Raw genomic sequence first — 16,538 nt, forward strand, 5'->3', positions numbered from 1 at the left:
TTAAAATGAAGTCTGTGATGTGTGTATCTGTCGGCTCTGGTGAGGCCACTGCAGGTGCCCAAGCGTGGAGTGGGTTCGTACTGTCTGAGCCTGGGCACTGCACCTCCTCCAGAGCTGCCAAACAGAAGCGTTTTCAAGCTGAATCCCCAAACAGGACGTTGGTAAGAAACAGAGATGCCCTCTTTTCTCCCTGGCCTTGCCATTATGAGACCAGGCAAGATCAGAGAACTCAGAGAAGGTCATGATTTTTCCATCGTTCAGAGGCACTCACTCGAGGGCCCTGGGGGTGGCTTCGCACAGCTCCAGGGCTCCTGCCTTGGGTGTTGCTGGCTGGAGGGAATGTGTTTTTTGGGTTTCTGGTTTTGTTCCTGCTGAGTTAGTTAAACAATGAGCACATTCGGCAAACTTTTATTGTGACGATTTCAAGCCCATATAAAAGTGGAGAGAATCCTTTCCGTGCCCAGCACCCACGCTCAGCTGTGAAGCTCATGGGCAGTTCTGTTTCAGATCCCCTCCACCTGCTCCTCCCACCCCTGAGCATTTGAAGCAAAAACCAGACAGTGCATCACTTCATTCGTGACTATTTCAGTAGGTATTTCAAAGAATACAGACCCTACACAGTATCTTTATATCTAAAAAGATGATCGGTAATTCCAACCTATTCAATATCCAGTTAGGATTTAGATGTTCTCAGTTGTCTCATAATTGTTTTTTACAGTTCATGTGTTACAATTAATTGATGTTTTGATAGAAATTGTTTTGTAGCTTTCGTGAGGTTAGGAGTGCCATCTCCCTTGGCGGGTGTGCCCCAGAGAGGCGTGTCATCTCCCTTGGCGGGTGTGCCCCAGAGAGGCGTGTCATCTCCCTTGGTGAGTGTGCCACGGAGAGGAGTATGCATTCTGTGTTCTGCAGGTGTCAGATGTGGTTTTCTGTGGTGCCAAGTGGACCACGGAGCTTGACTGTGTCCTGCGTCTTGACTGCTTGTGTGTGTTGGTCTAGATCCATTGAGTGCCAAGGGAGGGAGCTAAAGTCTCCTACAGTGGTTGTGGGATTGTCTGTTTCTCCTTTGTTCTGTTAACTTCTGCCCAGTGTGTTTTTTGTTATTAGCCATATACACATTTGTGGTTGTGCTGTCTTCCCGAGAGTTGTCTAAGTCATCACGAATGTTCTTCTTCGTCTCCTGGAGCCTTGGTCCGATGAATGTTGCCGCCACCGCGGCTCCCCGCGGCCCTCCCGGGCTCTCGGCCGGCAGCCCTGCCTGGCTCCCCGCGGCCCTCCCAGGCTCATGGTTGGTGTGGTGTGTGCTTTCCTGTCTGTTTGCTTTCTGTCTGTTTGTGTCTTTATCCTGAAAGTGTGTCTCTTACAGGCAGTGTGTTCTTCAGTCTTGTTTTTTATCCACCCTGTAGCTCCCAGCCTTGCAATTGGAGTGGCCAGAACAGCCTCAGCTAACGGAACTTCCTGATGATCGAGTTCCAGTCTGTGCTATTCACAATGGCAGCCTCTGGCCACCTGTGGCTTTTGATTGAGCATTTGAAATGTGACTCGTGCTGTCAGAGAACTCAGTTTTTAAACATTTATTTCATTTTCTTTTAAATAGCCACATTTGACTTGTGACATCTAGATTACACAGTGCCAGTCTAGACCATTAACCCTTTTATAACTGTTGATGTGGTTGAATCTGGGTCTGCCATTTTTTATTTTTCTGTTTGTTCACTGGTTTTTGTACCCTTTTTACCGCATTCCTGCTGTCTTTTGAATTATTTAATTTGTTTTGGCGTTCCATTTTTATTTCTTTATTGGCTGTTTGCCTTTTTAAAGTTTTTTTTTTTTTTTTTTTTTTTTTTGAGACGGAGTCTCACTCTGTCACCCAGGCTGGAGTGCAGTGGCGTGATCTTGGCTCACTGCAAACTCTGCCTCCCAGGTTCATGCCATTCTCCTACCTCAGCCTCCTGAGTAGCTGGGACTACAGGCGCCCACCACCACGCCCGGCTAATTTTTTGTATTTTTAATAGAGACGGGGTTTCACTGTGTTAGCCAGGATGGTCTCGATCTCCTGACCTCGTGATCTGCCCTCCTCAGCCTCCCAAAGTGCTGGGATTACAGGCATGAGCCATCGCGCCCGGCCCTTTTTACAGATGTTTTTAAAGCTACTTGAGAGGGCGAGGTGGGAGGATTGTTTGAGACCAGGAGTTTGAGACCAGCCTGAGCAACATAGCAAGATCCCTGTCTCTCTAAGATTAAAAAAAAAAAAAATTAGCTGGGTGTGGTGGTGCACACCTGTTGTCCCAGCATCAGGAGGCTGAGGTAGGAGAATGGCATGAGCCTGGGAGGTGGAGACTGCAGTGAGCTGTGATCACACCACAGCACTTCAGCCTGGGTGACAGAGCGAAATCCTATCTCAAAAAAAAAAAAAGGCATATTCAAGTGGTTGCTAGTTAATATTGTACTACTTCATGTGCAATGTTGAAATCTTGAAATCACATAGGTTTCTATATGGCATGTATTCCATCTGTATACATGGAAAATCCCAGTTGGAAATATTATTTCAAAAAAATGCTTTATTAGATAAACAAAATGTGTGTGTGTGTGTGTGTGTGTGTATTTTCTATACCACATATATATACAATGTAATATTCGGCCATAAAAAGAATGAAATCGTCTTTTGCAGCAACGTGGATAGAACTTGCTTTACTTCTCAGTGAAACAGCTCAGAAAGTCCGTCCACATGTTCTCCCTTCTAAATGGGAGTGAGGGGTGAGAGTCACCTAAGGGTACAGTGCACATGCACACGATTCGAGTGGTGGTTACACTGAAAGCCCTGGCTTTAGCCCTGTGCAAAACAGCCACGTCACAAAACTGCACTGTACCCCTTACATTTATACAAATTAAAAAAATGAACTCAGCGTCAGCAAACTGCGCTCCCCCCACCCTGGTTTGCAGCCCAAGCCAGCCTGCTGCACGCCTTTGGAAATCAAGTTTGCGGGCACACAGCCACCCCCAGTCGCTCCTGTCCCTTGGGGCTGCCCTTGCACTGCTGAGCAGGGACCACAGAGCTCCCGTGTCCATCTGGTTATTTACGGAAAAGAACCAGCCCTGCCTTCCTGGATTCCTCAGAAAGGGCTGATGGGGACAAAATTTCCCAAATTTTTGCATGTTGAAAACTGTTTTCTATAGTTTTGGAATTTGAAGGATAAATAGCCCTTGGTTTAGGCGTCATTTCACTGAGATGTTTGGGAAAGGTCATTCTGTTGTTGCCTTAGTGCATATGTTGGGTTTGAAGAGACTGGTGCTGGTCCGATTCTTTACATTTAATTTTAATTTTAATTTTTTTCTTTTTGAGATGGAGCCTCACTCTGTCGCCAGGCTGGAGTGCAGTGGCACGATCTCAGCTCACTGTAACTTCCGCCTCCCGGGTTCAAGCGATTCTCCTGCCTCAGCCTCCCAAGTAGGTAGGACTACAAGCGTGCGCCAGCAGGCCCAGCTAATTTTTGCATTTTTAGTAGAGACGGGGTTTTACCATGTTGGCCAGGATGGTCTCGATCTCCTGACCTTGTGATTGATCCGCCCGCCTCGGCCCCCCAAAGTGGTGGGATTACAGGCGTGAGCCACCTAATGTTTAATTGATCTGTTTTACCTGGAGGCCATGAGGATCTTATCTTTATCTTTGAAATCTTGGAGTTGATTGCTTTGGGTTAATTTTCTGAAGTATTCAGTGAGCCTTTCAGTGTGTAAGTGCGGGTCTTTTTCTGTTTTGAAGTTTTCCTGGGTTATAGTTTTAAATGTTAGGTGTTTCGGGTGTCCTTTGGGTCCCCGATCCTCCAAATGTTCCTCCTTCTCTGCCTGTCTCCCACGGTCACTTTTTCTCTCACGCGGTTTTCTCTGCGCGATTTTGCTTTCTCCGTGGAGTTTTCTGGCTTTGATGCTCATGCTGGGGTTTCCTTCCAGTGACCCTCCTGGCACCTGCTGTGGCTGTTGTCCTCCGTCATGACTGTTCTGTGCTTTGCCTCTGCCGCCCCCGAGGTTGAGGGGCGCTCTCTGTCTCTTTCTCCCTGTGGTCCATTCTGTATTTTAGTTTCGCATCTCTGATGTGAGATGGTTTTTCATATTCTCAACTGCTTGAGTAGATTTGATTTTATCTACAATGTGGGCTCCCGTCCTGTTCTGCCTCAGGGTCGTTTTCCTCGGGTCGGGCACGTTTCCCTCAGTTTGTGTGTGTACAATTTTTTGTCTTTTTTTTACAGCCGTTTTGTAGGGACTTCCTTTTGCTCTTCTTTAGTGGGAGTAGGGGTTTTGCAAGATTCCTAGTTTAATAGCACCCTCTTCTGTCGGTATTGCAAAGTCCAAGTGCATTCACTGGCTTTGGAAGTTGGGCAGTGATTGGGGTCTGGGAGTTGTTCCTTCTCTGATTTGCTGGCGGTCTTTCTCTTTCAAGTCCCTCTTTTCCTGCCTTTTCTTCCTTTCTCCTTTGCCACCTGGTGACTCAGGGCTGCTACTTCTCCCTCTTTTTAAAAATCTTTTCCTCTTCTTCATTGGTAGTGTCTCAGTAGTGCCCTTGAAGCATGGCTGTCCTGGCTAGGCTGGGCCTCCCACTTTCCATCACAGCGGCCTCCAAGTCTCGCCTTGTGTTCCGACCCACGCTTGGATGCGCTGGGATGCTCTTCCAGAATCTTTAGCCTCCGGACTTGCTGGCTGTGTGTTTGACTCTCCGTGTGTCTCTTCCCTGGCGTCTCCCTTCCCTCTCTTGTGGTGTTTCTTGCTGTGCCTTTGTGCTTCACAAAGCCTTGCACCCCAGCCGGGGCAGTCCTGGAGCCCGAGAGATCACCTTCTGGAGTCTGGATTTTTCCTCGTTTTATTCACTGCTATTTGTAGCTTCCAATTTTATTTTATTTTATTTATTTATTTATTTATTTATTTATTTTTGAGACAGAATGTTGCTGTGTCACCCAGGATGGAGTGCAGTGGCACAATCTCGGAGCACTGCAGCCTCCGCCTCTTGGGTTTATGCGATTCTCCTGCCTTAGCCTCCCAAGTAGCTGGGATTACAGGCGCCTGCTACCATGCCTGGCTAATTTTTGTATTTTTAGTAGAGACAGGATTTCACCATATTGGCCAGGCTGGTCTCGAACTTCTGACCTCAGGTGATCCACCCGCCTCGGCCTCCCAAAGTGCTGGGATTACAGGTGTGAGCCATCGAGCCTGGCAGCTTCCACTTTTTTTTCAAGTCACGCTGAGGCTGCAATTTGGGTTTTTCTATATATATAAGTTACATATATATATATAAAACATAGTTCATATATTACATTCATTATATATCACATTCCCTGCCTACATAGAAAATTGGGGAGCAAATTTTTGGGAGTAGGCTGTCTTCAGCTACCCTGGAGGCTTATTCTATGTATTTTAAAGAACCCAAGAAGAAAAAATGTAATCTTTTATATTTACCCAGATACTTCCCGTTTTTCCTGCCTTTCCTTGTTCTTGGAGATCCAAGCTGCCCCCGGATCATTCCTCTCCAGCCCTGCTCGGCCGTCAGTTTCCAGCAGACCTGCTGGTGGAACGTTCACTTAGTTTTCTTTTGTGCGAAAATGTTTCCCTTTGCCTTCATTCCTGAGGAATATTTTCAATAGATACTGACTTCTGGGTTGACTTTTTTTTTTTCCTTCAGCAATTGAAAGGCCTTGTTCCACTGTCTTTTGGCCTCCAGGTTTCCTGATAAGAAATCCATGGTAATTTGAATTGTTGACTCCTTCCTGTATGTGTGTTCTCTTACTTCTGTCCAGTTGGTTTCAGAAGTTTTTTCTATTAATATATCTTTGTTTCCTTCAGTTTGATTATGATAAAATGTGGCACAGACGTGCCTAGATAGGAATTTCTTTGAATTTATCTTGTTATTTGTTTGAATTTATCTTGTTAGGCACTCACTAAGGTTCTAGAATCTGTAAATATATGTCTTTCACTAAATTTGGGGGCATTTTGGCCGTTGTTTTTTCCGAGTGTTTTTCTCATGCACCATCTGTTTCTCCTCTCCCTCTGTCTCTCCGACTACGCGTAGAGTAGACGTCATGCCATTTTCTGGAGGCTCTGCTGGCTTTTGCTGAACCTTTGTGCTTTCTGTTCTTTGATTTCAGTAATTTCTATTGACTTATCTTCAGATTTGCCAGCTGTTCTCTGTCATCTTCATTTTACCATTGAGTCCTTCTGGTCATTTATTTCAGATATTGTATAAATGTTTTTAGTTTTTGAAATTTCCATTTGTTTCTCCTTTATAGTTTCTGTTGAAATTTTCTATCTTTCCATTTATTTCAAGAGTATTTACTTTGACCTCATGGAGCATATTGTAGTTGTTGCTTGAAAACCTTCCTCTGCTGTGTCCGGCATTGGTGTTGTCTTAGTGGTGGCATCTGTCTGTCATTCTTTCTATTAAACGCGTGCCACGTTTTCAGATTCCGACAACTCAGGGTTGTGTCCTGGTTGTTGTGGATGCTGCGTTGTGTAGACACTGGCTTTTCTTACAGTTCTCAGCATGCACGCATTCACCCTGATGAGGTACAGACCATAAGCTCAGTCTCATGCTGGGTGCTGGTCAGAGCCCACCTCACTGCTCAGAGCCTCTGCTCGCCCGCGTGGGTTGTCACACGTGTGTGTTTGGGGTTATTGGAGACTCAAGCGGGTTCATACACAGACTTAGGGTTCCCTCTTCCTAGCTCTTCCCTCCAGGGTTGCCCCGCACCGTCCGGCTAGTCTGGGCTTCTTTCTGTTGCTCTTCTGGCCAGAGAGAGGGTGGGGTTTCCTCTGGATTTGTGGGGTCCACATTCTGCTGCTCCCGTAAGTGTGGCCCAGGCTTGGGCAAAGCCCGAAGAGGGAAAGAATAAGAGACTCACCCTGTGTATCACTTCTCCAGGCTCTGACTCCCGGCGCTGCCTGTCTCCCTCTCTTTACCTCTCAGCCTCCTCGGGCGCATGTTTTGTTTTTAGTGTGTGGTTGTCCTCGGCGAGAACAATGGCCTCTGAGGGCCTCATGCTCCCATGGCAAAACCGGAGCCCCTGCTGATATGCCCTCACAGTGCCTGTTAGTTGATGCGTGTCTCTGTACACCTTCCTTTCTCTCGGCCGTTTCCTGTTCTTCTTTGCCCCTCTTTGCCAGCGCTTATCTGTGGAAGGCATCCAGTGTCCCCCATGCAGTGTCCGTGGTCCTGTGGCTGGAGGTGTCCTGTGGCTGTGCTCAGCGTGCTGTCTCCCATTTCCTGGAATCGGCCTCCGTCTAGATTCGACGTGGGTTCAGTTTTTCCGCCGGGATGCTTTGCCGTGGCGTTATAGCTTTCATCGGGAGGCATGTGCTCTGCTCACCCCTCCGTCTGTGTCTCTTTGTGGTATTAGCAGCTGCTGGTGTTCACTGCCTCGATTCACCGTGTCATTAAGAATTGTAAAATGGCTGTATTCTAATTCTACCATTTCTTTTTCACTTTTTGGTAGGAGTGTTTCTGTAAAGAGGGACTGTGTCCCGTGTGCTTTTCCAGAGACACCGATTGTCCAAGAAAGGCAGGATAATGCGTTGCTCCATTCCCCTTATTTGCCAGTTTTCCAAACGATGTCGGGATTCAAAATAACACCCTGATTTCAAGATGACCAATGCCTGGAGGCTCTCAGGCTCATTATATACTCATGGATGTAAACTTTCTTGTTGTGCCAATCCATTCTAGACCATAATTCTGTCTCCTAGACAGAGTTTATAATATGTGAAGTTACAGTTCTCCATGCAGCTAACTAGTCCAGCTATCCGGATGGATCTAACCAGGATGTCGTCCTTCTCCTTCATGAATTCTTCAGACAGTTTGCCTGTGCCTTTGTGGAGTGAGATGACCCCATGCCAGAGGGCGATTTTCTGAGCCCAGTCTTTCAGCAGAAGCTCCAGGGACTGGGTGTTAGCTCACCTGCAGTCTGCTCCAGGACAGCTTCGCAAGGGCCCGTGTTGTAAACCGTGCGTGGAGGTGGTTTGATTTGTGGGTGTGGAGGAACAATAGCATCATTTGCTGCCATTCAGTGCCCTGCTCTTTTCTATAGTCGTTCATTGCTTTTCTTCTGAAACTTCTCATGGTAAAGATCTTATCATTTTGATAACTTGGTTTTCAAAGGAAGTGTGGCCTTTCCTCTGTTTGGGGTACCCATCTCCGTAACCTGTTGTAGATGTGTGGGAACCCTGGGCTTCTCCTGATGCAACATTTTGTGTTTCTGAAGCATCCTCTCACTTCAGCTTTGAGGGCGTCATCACCCCCGTGCATGGTCAGGGTGTGGGGCACACCAGCAGGGCTCCCCAGCGTGGACCAGCGCTGGCGCGTCAGGGTTCAGGGCTCATGGTCCAGTGGGAGGGGATGTGGAGAGCAGCCTGTGACTGCAGAGGAAAAGGAGGTTCACAAAGCCATCTGGGAGTCCAGCGGGAAGGGGCGGCCTTCTGGGAACAGCCTGGAGCCCGTCTGCGGTCTGGGGACAGCCTGGAGCCCGTCTGCGGTCTGGGGACAGCCTGGAGCCCGTCTGCGGTCTGGAGACAGCCTGGAGCCCGTCTGCGGCCTGGGGACAGACTGCAGCTCGTCTGCGGTCTGGGGACAGCCTGGAGCCCGTCTGCGGTCTGGGGACAGCCTGGAGCTCATCTGTGGTCTGGGGACAGCCTGGAGCCCGTCTGCAGAGGAGGCCCGAGGTGTGGGGAGTGGGTGGAGGCGTTTCCAGCAGAGGGGCAGCAGCAGAGCCCCAGCGTGCAGCACTTGCTCTGTGTGGTGTCCGGCGGGCTGGGGATGACACCTGAGAAGCCCTCGTGTTCTCGGTTCTTCTCCATGCGGCTCGCCGGCCGTCCTTTCGCATCAGGGCTGTGTCTCACTGTGCGTCTGGTGTTCCGGGGCCCCTGATGTGGCGGCTATGCCAGCATAGCTGCAGTTTCTCCACCTCCTCACTCCTGCCGTGACAGCCCGAGAAATGCTGTAAAATCTAGTTATCTGTGAGGTCGTTGGAATCCGAGGACACATCTTTTCTTGTAATGGCGTTTGCCTACAGAGCTGTGTGCGCCACAGCCCCCTCTCCTCCCCCATCACTCTGGGAGCAGGGTCCCCTCTGTTTGAGGAGGCCTGGCCTTTGTTGGTGGGGGCTTTGCTTAGGAGCACATCCATGTAACGTACACTTGCTTTTGAGAAAAACCAAGCTGTTCTGGCTTAAGTTAGTGGGACCGTTTGTCAATAACTGCATGAAAATATATACGTAAGACTTCTGACCCAACTGTCCACGTGGAGGGGCGGCCGCACATGAGGATAAAGACCTGCCGATGAAGCTCGGTGGTAATTTTACATGTCATAACTCTTCATCATCCTGCTTTTCTGTCACGTGCTTGAAATCTTGCCAGCTTGGGGAAACTGAGAGTATATGTCGTAGCTGAACTCACGTTCCGTCCAGTACAAAGCAGTTGTTGCCAGGTCGCTCTGTGGGAGATGTTGACTTTAAATGAATGTCACGGAGAAGAGGAGTCATTTTCCTCAGTTGTTTATTTAAACTTAGTGATTTGTTAAAATTTAGTTTCAAATACTATTAATTAGCAAGGTCATTGGGTTTACCAATTAAGATATATTGAATATAGGGTTTTTTTCCCCCCCATAGAGGTATGGTTTAATCAGTTAGCTCTGCTAGTATATAGAAGGAATTCAACTATTAAAGACTAAGAAAGGCACAAAATAAACCTAAACACATCCAAGAATATTGTACTACTGCCACTGTCTTTTTCTGGGTGGTACGGGAATTGAGGCAGTCTAGTGAGAAAAGTCACAGGCCTGCAGGATTTTGAGGCCACATATGGGGACTCACACCTGTAGTCCCAGCACTTTGGGAGGCTGAGGTGGGAGATCACTCAAGCCCAGGAGTTGGAGGCTGCCGTGAGCTATGATCACACCACTGTACTCCAGCCTGGGCAACAGAGTGAGACCCTGTCTCAAATGAAATTAAATGAAATAAAATGAAATAAACTATAAGTGTAATAAATATGTTGTCTTAGGACGGGCAGCTTAGTGTTTGGATTCTGAGACCTAGCAGGAATGGTGAAGGGATGGGGGATGAGAGGAAGTCAAAGGGCATAAAAGCGTCATCCTGGCCCAGGTCTGAGGACGCTGTGAGTTACTAATTCTGCTGGTGCATTCGAGGTGCCGTGGCCAAGGCCAGGAGCTCTGGCATAGAAGCAAAAGCAGCGTCGGTTCCTGTGCCCAGCCATGCGCCACTATACCCACGGCATCCATCACCTTGGGTCCCGGCGCCCTGTGAGTGAGGAGAGTGCTGATGTCGCCTCCTACTCATGGGTTCGTGGAGGCTCCAGAGCTTGGTGACCCTGCAGCCGATTGCCCCATGGTGTCCTAGGGCGTGTGGACACAGGCCTCTTCTGTGCCAGGGAGGCGTGGTAGATCTCAAGCCCACCCACTCTTCCTCTACCCTCAGGCACCACAACAAAACCAGAGTTGTGCATCAAGACAGCCTGGAAACAGACCACCGGAAACACTCAGACCACCGGCACCAAGGGTTGTCTGTTTTCAGAACTTCTGTTGTTTTGAGCACAGCCCAGAGGGACAGCTGGCCCTTGGGAACCACGTTGGGCCATCTGTTAGGGAGAAGTGCACCGCCTGGGCTTGAAGGCAGTGGGCTGTCTGGCCTCCTGAGTGCCCGGGGAGCCCACGCCCATGGCCACGCCCAGGAGGGAGGGGCCCACGGGGTGCATCCACGCTGCGAACTCAGGCACGGCCGCCCTTGTCTCCTGCTGCCGCTGCTACCTGCAGCACAGATGGAGCCTGTGCACGGGGCCTGGTCAGAGCTGTTTCTGTCTCCCCAGCCTGAGCCCGTCTTCCCTTGCTGGCTGCCCACTTGCTCAGCTGTGCCCTGGACCGTGGCCGCTGGGCTCTTGGGAGGTGGGCCATGCCCACAGCTCCATCTGGCTCACAGTGAGTGCCGTGTCGTCGTGAGCACCTCCAGGCTCCCAAGCCCAGCACAGACGGCACCGGCCCCTTCTCTCCCCGCCTTTCCCCTCCTCCAAGGAAGCTCGTCCTTCTGGGCCCTCAGTGGCTGTCGGGGCGCCACCACCCCAGCACCAGACAGAGAGCCCCGTCGGGGGCTTGCTCCTTGGAAGCGCTGCACGTCATGTGTTGCAGGGGAGCGGGGTCAACCAGTGCCTCACCCCTCATCCTGCTCAAGTGACATGTGGCTCCCCGGCTGCCTCGCGTGTGTCCCACCCAGGGTTTCCTGCTGGGTGAGATGGTTCGTGTCCTGGCCTGCGGCTGTCAGGACTCCCATGAGTGGCGAGGTGTGCGGTGCGGGGCAGTGGCTGGACTGACAGTGGGAAATAGACGGGAACCTGGAACGAGGAGAGGCCATGTCAATACTGCATCCGCTCTCCGAATTCTCTGCCCGTGCGTCCTCTCAGAGCCTCTTGGTGGAAGCCACCAGGTCACACAGGAAGCCGCACTGACAAGGATATTTGTTGCACTGCTCTTTAGCTGTAAAAGTTTGGGACAGATTCAGCACGCTGCAGCGGTGATTGCTTGAGTCAGAATCCTTGCCGGGGACCTCAGAGACATGTCGGGGGCCTGGGAGCCTTGATGGGGCGGGCGGGGCGGAGGGACCAGTGGCTGTGATGCCAGGCTCAGGTTCCCGGCTCTGCCACTTAGTGGAAGTGACCTTGCGTGAGTTGCTGCTGTGTGTCGGCGTCCTCCCAGGCTGTGAACAGGCGGCGGAGTGCCTGCCTCCTACATGCATGAACACATGCATACATAGGCACATGTGTACGCACACATGCTGTGGCACACGTGTGCTGGTACGTGCTCCCGCACACGCATGCACACGTGTGCACCCTTGCTGGGGTTGTGCCTGGGTGTTGCTAATGGCTGACTTCCTGGTGAGATTGTGACCAGTTGATCTTGAGGCTCCCAGATGCTCTGCAGTAAACATGCGTAACTTTTTTTTTAACTAGAAAAAAGGCCTCTAGATGTTTGAAGAGGCTTCTGAGAAATCTGGACTCTTTTCTATGGAATTTATAGTAATGGGAAAATGAAAAGCACTGGAAATATAAATAACTGGAAGCACAAAGGCGAGGTGACTCCTAGAATCTGTCCAGAAGAACCCATGGTCGCAGACATGGGGCCCCATCTCTGCCAGACCCTGGTGGCTCCCAGGCCGTGGGGGCGGTGGAGGGGGCGGTGCCACGTGTGGCTCTGTGGACGGCTCCGACGACCCTGACAGTGTGCTTCTCTCCCTCCAGGTCGTGCACACACACAAGCCGCACTTCATGGCTTTGCACTGTCAGGAGTTTGGAGGGAAGAACTACGAGGCCTCCATGTCCCACGTGGACAAGTTCGTCAAGTAAGTCTAGGGGCAGGTGCTGGTGTGTGTCCACTTCCCGGGGGTGTGGGGCGCCGGTGGGTGTCTTTTCATGGTACTGTGATCACCAGCCTCACCATTTGGGACTCGCCTGGGGGTCATCTTGGCTGAGTCTCAGTTTTCCAAAGAGAGGAGTGGCCCAGACGAGTCCAAAGAGAGGAGTGGCCCAGACGTGTCCAAGGAGAGGAGTGGCCCAGACGTGTCCAAGGAGAGGAGTGGCCCAGACGTGTCCAAGGAGAGGAGTGGCCCAGACGTGTCCAAGGAGAGGAGTGGCCCAGACGTGTCCAAGGAGAGGAGTGGCCCAGACGTGTCCAAGGAGAGGAGTGGCCCAGACGTGTCCAAGGAGAGGAGTGGCCCAGACGTGTCCAAGGAGAGGAGTGGCCCAGACGTGTCCAAGGAGAGGAGTGGCCCAGACGTGTCCAAGGAGAGGAGTGGCCCAGACGTGTCCAAGGAGAGGAGTGGCCCAGACGTGTCCAAGGAGAGGAGTGGCCCAGATGTGTGGCCGCGAGCCTCCTTGGGGCGGCGACAGAAGGCCACGGAGTGACAGCCTGCTGCCTCTACACGGCGAGGGTCTGTGCTCTCGGGCCAGGGGACGTGAGCCCCAGATACCAGTGGAGCCGTCTCCGTGTGTGTGTGTCTGAGGCCTGGGCCTGCGGTGGCTGGGGTTCACATCCCACTGCGAAGTCTGTCTCAGGGAGGTCGCCTGGGAGCGTCTATCCTCCTTGGAGGCGAAATCTCCATCGTTTAGGAGGAAGGTGCCCCACAGGTAGTCCCAATGTGCACACCCTGAGGCTTCTGACAGGGCGGGCCCAACTGGGTCCTGCCTGGGGAGAGGGGGCGCCCGGACCTGAGGCATCCAGGAGTGGACAGGAGCAGGTAGGGGCAGGCAGGCTTATGTTCAGACATGGGGCCTCCTATCAGCTGTTGCTAATAGTGGCTGCTGTATTTTCCCGAGGCCGCAGCCATGAAGCCCGTCCTCTGTGTCCCCTACAGTGTGGCCTTAGCACATTCCTGCGTTGGGGGGCTGCATTCTTGCTGTCCAGGTGCTGGCAGTCGTGGAGTGACATAGGCCTCCGTGTTGAACTCGCAGCGCAGGGTCCTTTAGCAGAACAAAGTGGTGGTTTCAGCTGCTAAAAAAAACTGCCACAACTTCCCAAAATAATCTATAACTTAAGGCAGTTTTTTTTTCTTTCTTTTTTTTTTTTTTGAGACAGAGTCTTGCTCGGTCGCCCAGGCCAGAGTGCAGTGGCGCTATCTCGGCTCACTGCAAGCTCCGCCTCCCAGGTTCATGCCATTCTCCTGCCTCAGCCTCCCAAGTAGCTGGGACTACAGGTGCCCGCCACCACACCCAGCTAATTTTTTTGTGTTTTTTTAGTAGAGACGGGGTTTCACCATGTTAGGTAGGATGGCCTCGATCTCCTGACCTTGTGATCTGCCCACCTTGGCCCCCCAAAGTGCTGGGATTACAGGCATGAGCCACCATGCCTGGCCAGTTTAAGGCAGTTTTAATTAAAATCTTAGTGGCATTTTTCCTAACATTCAATAGACTAATACTAAAATTGCTATATAAGAGCAAAGGGTCAAGAATAGTTACAAGAATCCTGAAGGAAAACAAAGTGGGTTCTCACCTAGCTGGACCCCAGGGCTCATTCCAAAGAAGCACTGGGGCAGGTGGCATGGCGCAGGCCCGGAGAGGAGAGCGGATCGAGGCAGGTGCGCAGCCCAGAGAGGAGAGCGGATCGAGGCAGGTGCGCAGCCTAGAGAGGAGAGCGGATCGAGGCAGGTGCACAGGCCCTGAGAGGAGAGCCGAGGCAGGTTCGCAGCCCAGAGAGAGGAGAGCGGAGTCGAGGCCCCGCCCAGACCCTCGAGGCTGCACCTGGGGGAGGATGGGTGGGGACGTGGGCAGGGGCATGGGATCATTGGTGTCCTGTTGGGAAAAATGTAATTGGATCCCTGCTTTGTGTCATAAGCAGCCACTTCTCACTCACCCTACATAAGACGAATTTCAGTTGTATTAATTATATAAATGTAAAAGGCAACATTAAAAATTTCAGTCTAAAATATAGGAGAAAATCTTTATAGTTTTGGGATGAGAGATTTCTTTTAAAATGTGCAGGAAGTGCAGCCTACAGAATAGAAGGCTGAAAAATGTGGCCATGTTTGAACTAAGCATTTGCTTATGAGAAGGCACTCAAAATGAAGTAACTCAAAATGAAGTCAAAATTCAGCCACTTCGGGAAAAAATATCTGCAGCACACCTTACTGACAAAAACGAGAGTTTAAATATATGAAGAACTCAGTAAGTCGGTAAGAGAAGGGAAGCAGCCCCTGTTGGGAAGCACTTCCCAGAGAAGAGAAAGTGGGGATGCACCCTGAGCACGGAGGACGCCGCCCTCACAGCAGGCAGGGACACCGCGGGCCGGATGGGAACGATACTGCTGTGTTTGGTGTGAGAGCTTCACAGTGGAGTGTGGCCCCCACGGCCTTGTGCCCCCGCGATGCCATGTGTGTTTCCTTCATCTGCGCTTTATGCCTAATGTACAGTGTTATGACTTTTGCTTTAAACAATTTTCTTTTTAAAAGATTAAGACATGAGAGAAACGCCCTTGATGTGGACCAGTTCACTGGCTTTCAGTGCCCTCCGCCCTTTTGTGTGGATTCTGGTTTTTATCTGGCACCCTTCTCTCTCTGCCTGAAGAACGTTCTTTAACATTTATTTTAGCACAAGTCAGCTGCTCATGAATTTTCTCAGCTTTTGTTTATCTGAAAAAGGTCTTTGTCCTCATTTTTGAAAGCTGTTTTTGTTGTAAATAGAATTCTAGCTTGTCAATTTTTTTTTCCTCTCACTACTTTAATGATATCGCCCCATTGTCTTCTGTATTGCATTGTTGCTGGTGAGAATCTCGCCATTGTTCTCTCTTAATTTTCTTGTATATAATGTGCCCTTTCCTCCACTGCTAGGTTTTGTCTTTATAGCTGGTTTGCAGCAACCTGATTATGTTGTACTTTACTTTGATGTTCTTTATGTTTATCTTGCTTGGGGCCATTTGAGCATTTGCAGTCTGTGGGTTTATTGTTTTAATCAAATTTGGGGAAAGTTTGTCCATTATTTCTTTAAATACTATTTTTCTTTTGCTTCCCTTCTCTTTTGTTCTCAGGCTCCAGTTACCTGATGTTAGATTGCCTGGTTCTACCCCACAGGGGCCTAAAGCTCTTCTGATTGTTTTCAGCTCATTTTCCCTGTGTTTCGGTTTGGATCGCTTCTGTTGCTGTATTTTTCAGTGGCCGGGCTCTTTTCTGTTGCAGATTTTGATCTTCTCTTAGGTCCACGCAGTCAATTCATTTTATTTCTGACATTATGTCTGTCCACTCCTTCCAGAAGCCTCACGTGTGCTTTCCCTGTCCTCGCTTTTCCTTCCGTCTGTGTGCTCCTTTCACTCTCTGGTCACAGTTGCAGTGACTGTTTCCAGCTGCTTTCAGCTCATTCCATCATTTTTGCCTCTTCCGGGTCTGTTTCTGTTGACAGCTTCTTCGTGGGATGAGGGGACACATTCACGTGGTGTTGCTGCTTCTCATGTCAAGTTATTTTCGATAGCATGCCAGACATTGTGAATGTTACGTTGTTTAGTGTTTTCTTCCCTTAAAGCGTGTTGAAGGTTGTGTTTGCCAACAGTTAAGCCACGTGGGGATCAGTGTGAGTCTGTCAAGGCATTCTTTGCCTTGCCCTTCTCTACTGGTGTGGTTTTATTTTCTTCAATGTGGACCCCCTTCTTCCTGACACATGGACTGGCTGGATCACAGGGTGCTGGTATCCTCTCTCTCCACTGGCTTGAATAAGCAAGCGTGGGTAGGGGGATGATGTACTATCTCCGTGGAGGGGCCAGGCAGATGGGGCCTTGTCCTCCGTTCACGGGCTCCAGGGGTGTGCGGTGGCCTCCTGTGCAGCCATGCTTTGCGGAGATGGTGGCGAGCTTGTCTCCTTAAGGCCTTCCTGATGATAAAATGTGACCAGTAGGATGAACGGTTGGGGACAATGGCGTGTCCAAAGGTCCTTTCCCTCCTGTGTGGTTGCGAGGCCATGGCAACTCAACCACCATCCTCACTGCCACTTCTGGGAGGAGCAGATGGGGACAGAACTACCTGGGCCCT

At 50.3% G+C, this 16,538-nt stretch overlaps 1 protein-coding gene across 2 annotated transcripts in view; it reads left to right on the forward strand.

The window, feature by feature from the left end:
• INPP5A (inositol polyphosphate-5-phosphatase A) overlaps positions 1-16,538 on the forward strand; it is a 245,590-nt gene that overhangs the window by 99,355 nt on the left and 129,697 nt on the right. The window contains exon 3 of one of the 2 annotated variants that reach the window (XM_063670417.1): positions 12,271-12,371. The exons of the other annotated variant lie outside the window; for it this stretch is intronic. Within the exon in view, the coding sequence (XP_063526487.1) occupies positions 12,271-12,371 (101 nt within the window). The remainder of the gene's footprint in view (positions 1-12,270; positions 12,372-16,538) is intronic. 2 annotated transcript variants of the gene reach the window in all.

Source organism: Pongo pygmaeus, chromosome 8, assembly GCF_028885625.2.
Source record: "Pongo pygmaeus isolate AG05252 chromosome 8, NHGRI_mPonPyg2-v2.0_pri, whole genome shotgun sequence".
NCBI lineage: Eukaryota > Metazoa > Chordata > Mammalia > Primates > Hominidae > Pongo > Pongo pygmaeus.